This window comes from Macrobrachium nipponense, chromosome 27 (genome assembly GCF_015104395.2).
Source record: "Macrobrachium nipponense isolate FS-2020 chromosome 27, ASM1510439v2, whole genome shotgun sequence".
NCBI classification, from domain to species: Eukaryota; Metazoa; Arthropoda; class Malacostraca; order Decapoda; family Palaemonidae; genus Macrobrachium; species Macrobrachium nipponense.
In genome coordinates, this window is record NC_087216.1 from 15,753,854 (window position 1) to 15,759,536 (window position 5,683).

The window sequence follows — 5,683 nt, forward strand, 5'->3', positions numbered from 1 at the left end:
CGACCCCAAGAGGCCAGGCGTTTGCTTTTTGCAGGCATCAGCACTAGGGTTGTCCATAAGTTGCCAGCTGCTTGGTCTGGAAAATTATTCTCTCCATCCTCTACCAGGCGAACCTAACCCTTCCAAAAGGCTGTGAGGGACGCCATATCCAGACTCATTGGCACTCTACAGGGACCTTGGTATGTCCCCATTCACTTTCGACACGTCTCATGATTTCTTCTGGTTCCTGCTGGAAGACTTTTGGACCCATGAACTGAAAACGCTGGAAAACCTGTGTCAGAAAGAGAGCAAAGTGGATGCAAGAATCAATATGCAAAACCACTTGCAAAAGCTGCGACAGTTGAGGATGAACGCTTACCTGATCTAGAGCAGGACGCCTCAGAAGTGACATGTGTTTGTTATTGTATTCTCTAGCAAAATATTGGTTTTGGTTACCATTCTGCATGTAATCCTCAACCACTTTGGACGTCTGAAAACAGATAAAGGTTGTCCAAAGGCATTATAGGTACACCATGATGCCACGTTGCAGCTGCTTTTGGAAGAATGAATATAATGAATATCTGTTTACATAAAGGAGCCTCCACAGTAGCTTTGTCTATTGGCAGTTATACCCCAGCCCATTCGCAGCATAACAGGCCACAAGAAATGTCTTGAATATCTGCAGGAGTACATGAAAGTTGTTTGGAATGCCGTTGGACATTAGATGTTTTCAATTGGACTGACTGCTTTAGAACTGATGAATAAATATGAAGATCTTTGCAACCTACTACACCATTCCACAATTACCACATGATACTGCACTGCTCATCAAAAACGAGGAAAACGAACAAACACAAGCTTATGAAACTGTCAAACGGAGAGGAACGATTTTAAACATTTCTTCAATTTCTAACTTATTTCAGAAGTCGAAAGCTAAGTGCTGCATGGAAATGGATACAGAAGATATTAAGCGCTTTATCCAGACAGAAATCCACAGTTTAGAAAAACTGCTGAATGAATCTGGATGCCAAGGTACAATCATTCCATTGGATCATTCCATGAGGGTTTTTTGTTTTAAGTATTCGATACCATTGAAATCAATTTCCTTTATGAGATATCTAATGCAGGTGTTCAGGAAAATCTAAGTTATGAAGATTTTGTAGATGAAGATAGGATAATAATGGGCCGTTGAAAGCGATTCCAAAAATTCTCATTATTCAGGTAATACTTTTCTTAACACATTTCTCCAAAATGTTCTCGATATTCTGATAGAAAATTTACGCCAGGATCACCTTTACATATCTCTAGTGCCTCCTTTCACCAATCGAGCACCTGATGGTGTGTATTTATTCTGGATGATAGCGATCAAAGGTCAAATAAAACTCGTACGAACTCTTATCATGCCAGTGTTACCCATCACGTGCCCCTGTGATGATGTCAACACCTCACTTCCCTCAAACCTAATAAAAGACCCTGAGAGAAAATCAGACGTGCCCCTCCCCCACCTTCTCAGCCATGCAGGGGAGTGGGTATATTGTGCGTACACTCTAGAAGGACTGGCATTCCAGAATTTGACAAAGAATCAGAGAATGGTTTGGGTAGCATGCATCATGCTGAGAAGGCTCTTGCAGGACACCCTGGTGGTCACCCAGTTTCAACTTGAGGAACCCTACCAAAACTGTGGCACACTCTGGCCCTCGGACTTGAGTTGCTTCCTGAAAGAGGGATGAGGTCTCTTTTCCTATCAGAACTTGCTGAATCTCAAGAGTGGGACAAACACCAGCTGCCCGAGAGGTTGGTCTCGGTCTTAACTCGCGCATGCAAACGGGACTTGAGGGAGAAGTTGGTTCCTAAGGAATACATCAATTCTTTCGTCACCCCTAGACATTTCTGCTGCAGAGCCAAAGAATCAGTTTGTGGCGTCTTGCAGTATCTCGAGGAGCTCCCAGAGGTCGAACAGCAAGTTCAAGACAAGGTGGTTACATTCGCAGAGCCGTGAATGTTTTTCTTATGCTTCCTCCTGCAATACAGATGAGGCGCCTTTGTAACTTACCAATGTGTTTGGTAGCCACTGGATCTCTGTGAACTTAAGAAATAAAGCGAAGATGGGGAAAAGTAAGGACAGGATTGGTTTGAAACATGTCATAGAAGATACTTAACGTGACCATGTAGCCTATTCACACTTAACCAAGGGAGATTACCTGTCACACTATCTTGCTTGACCCAAACCTTGCCTATCGGATTTATCTGAACCCCAATTTTGTATCCGGAGACCCTCCTCTTTTTTCCCTAAGTCTTCCAAATTGCATCCAGCCATTAGTTTTTATTATTAAGGCAATATATTTGTTCGTGTAACAGTTAATGTATTGATTTGGATTAACTGTAAAATGAGTATTGTTCTAAATAAGTTATTTGTAATTTTTCAAATTGTTGATTTATTGTAATAGTACAACTTTGTTGTTGAATTACTTTCTTTTATATACCTTACAAGAACGTACTTTTAGAATTATTAAACATGATGTTAAACGAAAATTTTCTATCTCGAAACAGTGAACAATTTTTTAGACTGATTATTAGTCTCTCTCTCTCTCTCTCTCTCTCTCTCTCTCTCTCTCTCTCTCTCTCTCTCTCTCTCTCTCTCTCATCGAGGTAGTATTCTTGGACATAAATAATGTTTTATTATGTAAAACATATAATAAGTTAACGACAATGAAAAAGAGAGGCTGCTGTAAGTATTCCTGATGAATCTTTGGTTTCGTTTTAAGACATTCATAGGTAGTTTGGGAAACTAATGTTTTCCTTGTTGATTCCAGTCATTAAAATTTTCATTACCATTGATAAGAAAACATATTAAATAAGTTCTTGTTTTTGTAACTTTTTATTATTGTATATAGAGCTGGCAAGTCAGCACGGGCTCTCGCTCCTTTAGCAGGCCGTAAGACGGTCTTAAAGTCAGTGGTTGAAGCAAAAGACAATTAAAAGTGAGGGGGGGGGAAGACACTCGGGATTGAAACCCACCTTACATTACAGTTACACATCTTTGATAAAGAGAAAAAGAGGGAATCGATAATTCCTGGAATAGGTGAATGATAAGAGAAAACACCATGAAGACTTATAAAGAAAGTTTCAGTTTTAAGAAGAAGGACTTTTAAAACAATTAGCAAAAAGTAGGGGATAAAGAAGCACTTTATATTCAAAACTGGATACTACACTGTCCGTAAGGTTTACGTATTGGAAAAAGATCTCAGCATTACTGAAATTAATTACAAACTTTATTAAAAAAATTACAAAAGAAAAGTATTTTAGAGTTCATCGATCAATAGTAATAGTGAATCTTGAAAATTAACTTTAGAGAATAGATCTAAATTTTTGCAAGAAGTAGTAGTAGTAGTTATGGGTCGAGGCAATGCCTTTGCAACGGCGCCTCTAATTCTTGAGGGTTTTTTTTTTTTTTAGTTTTGTTTATTGTTGAGCTCTTTCCTTTTTTTCTCTCTTTTTTCCACATCAAGTATATATTTTCTTTTCTTATTTCGTTGTTACCTGTAAATAGAAATTTTCCGACTATGTCACTTTCCTTCTCTTCATAGGGTTGTTGTAGCCCTATTTGCTTTAACACGTTCTTCTCTATAAGTACCACAATATAAAAGGAAATGAAATATGTCTTCTTCTGTATTACGGCAAAAAGGACAACAGGTGTTCTCGTTCTGGTGCCTTTTTGCTATATTTAAATTAAGAGAGTTTGTTCTGGCTTTGAAGAGAAGTATTGAACCACTAGAATTATCGTAAATTTCTTCATCTTTTATTTCTCTTTTCCACATTTTATATATATTCACTGACACTTTATTATCCAAATCTTCTTTCCACCTCTCTGTGTCCCATATTCTGGCTTTGTCCTTTATATCTGTTCTGGACATTCCTTCCAATTTTCTTACATTTATTTTTACCTCTTGCATGTACTTTTCCACTGTTTTCCACCATTTTCTTTCTTTTTCTTGCATATCTGTGATTATTTCCTTCAGCATCTCTTTCCGTCCATTTAAAGTATTATTTACATAGTTTATCTTCCCACTCATAATTCTACTTTTCATGGAAGATGCTCCTATCTCCCCCCTTAATGTGGCTAGTACTGTACTTCTACATGCTCCTAATATTTTCCTATATACCCCATTCTCTATTCTTTGTAATTTTTCTATTTCTGTGTCTGTTAGATTAACCACATTGATTCCATATAGACTGATGGGGGTAGAGCTATATTTTTCCAGAATGTTTTACTTTTACCTATTAGAACTTTGTTGCAGCTTTTTTTCTATCACAGGAATAGGTTAGGTTGGCTAACTTCTGTGATTTATTCAACATTTCCTTTTTCTGTGGCTTAAACAGATTTCTAGTATCATTTATCTTTATTCCTAAATATGTTATGTTCTCCCTTACTTTAATATTCTCTATCTCTTCTGGTTTATCCTTCATATTGAAAATAATGATGCTGCTTTTCTCTTTATTTATTTCTAGCCCACATTTATTTCCTATGTCTATTAAAATCTTTATATTTATTCTGCATCTTCTATATTACTTGCTAAAACTAAGCCATCGTCAGCGAAGAAAAGTGTCCCTATCTTTACTAGCTCATTTTCAAATCCTGTCACTTCCTCCTCCATTTTCTTAATTATTAAATACGTCATCAGTTTGAAAAGTGAAGTAGAGCCTGTGCAACCTTGCCTAATTCCACTAGTAATTCCCATTTCCTGTTCAACTCCCTCCCCTAGATCTATTATTGTGCTATCCCCTTCATATATATTAACTACTGCTTCTATGATTTTTGGATGTATTTTGAACTGTTTCATGACTTCGATCATAACTTCTCGTTTTACTGAGTCAAATGCTTTACTGTAATCGATAGCTACTTTACTATTAATGGTTTTTCTATTCCTTGTAGCTCTCTTCTACACAATATTGTAGTGTAAGGATGTTATCTTCTATCCTACTCCCTCCTGTGAATCCTGCTTGGCATTCGTGATCTTGTTCATTCAGTCTGAGGTGTGCTTCAATTTCGTCTTTTATCAGCATCATGAATACTTTGTATTATATATTTAATAAAACTATAGGCCTTAAATCCTTAGCCCTTGGTTTCCTTTTCTTTTCTATCATTTTTGTTCTTGATGTCTTCCAAGATTCTGGCTTTTCTTTGATTTCTAGCTCTTTGTTGTAACATCTAACTAATACTTCTATACAGGTTTTGCTCTTCATTAGTGCTTTGGAAAGCTCTGGTTTGATTCCATCTGGGCCTGCAGCTTTTTTAGCTTTGAGCTTACTTAGTCATGCTATGACTTTTTCCTTGGTTATCAGAGGTTCCTGCATTGGGATTATCTTCCTTTTGCATTCCATCATTAGGTCCATGTGTTCTCTTAGTACTTTTGGGAATCTATAGTCTCCAATTCTAATGATATCATCATCTTCTGCCAATTCATTTTTATATTCCATCCTTTTCTCTTCGTTCCAGATTTCAGAAGAAGAATTGTCTTGAGAATGTGACAGCAGTTCTCTGTATAATAACTGCGTTGTAATATTTCCATGTTGAAATTATTGGTTCCACTGTATTTATACCTGTATGAATTTTAGTAATATAATTGTTTAGAATCCTTTAAATAAACAGCAAAACTTATAAGTGATATAAGACTTGCGACAATTAACTTTACAGGAAAAAAGT

General features: G+C 36.8%; 1 protein-coding gene across 1 annotated transcript in view; it reads left to right on the top strand.

Moving 5' to 3' along the window:
* The window catches only part of LOC135200510 (uncharacterized), a 55,587-nt gene extending 53,399 nt beyond the window's left edge, over positions 1-2,188 (top strand). Inside the window, exons 12-15 of the mRNA XM_064229160.1 lie at positions 11-132; positions 746-1,050; positions 1,201-1,317; positions 1,644-2,188. Coding sequence (XP_064085230.1) covers positions 11-132; positions 746-1,050; positions 1,201-1,317; positions 1,644-1,978 — 879 coding nt within the window. The 3' untranslated portion in view covers positions 1,979-2,188. The remainder of the gene's footprint in view (positions 1-10; positions 133-745; positions 1,051-1,200; positions 1,318-1,643) is intronic.
* The last annotated feature ends 3,495 nt before the right edge of the window (positions 2,189-5,683 follow it).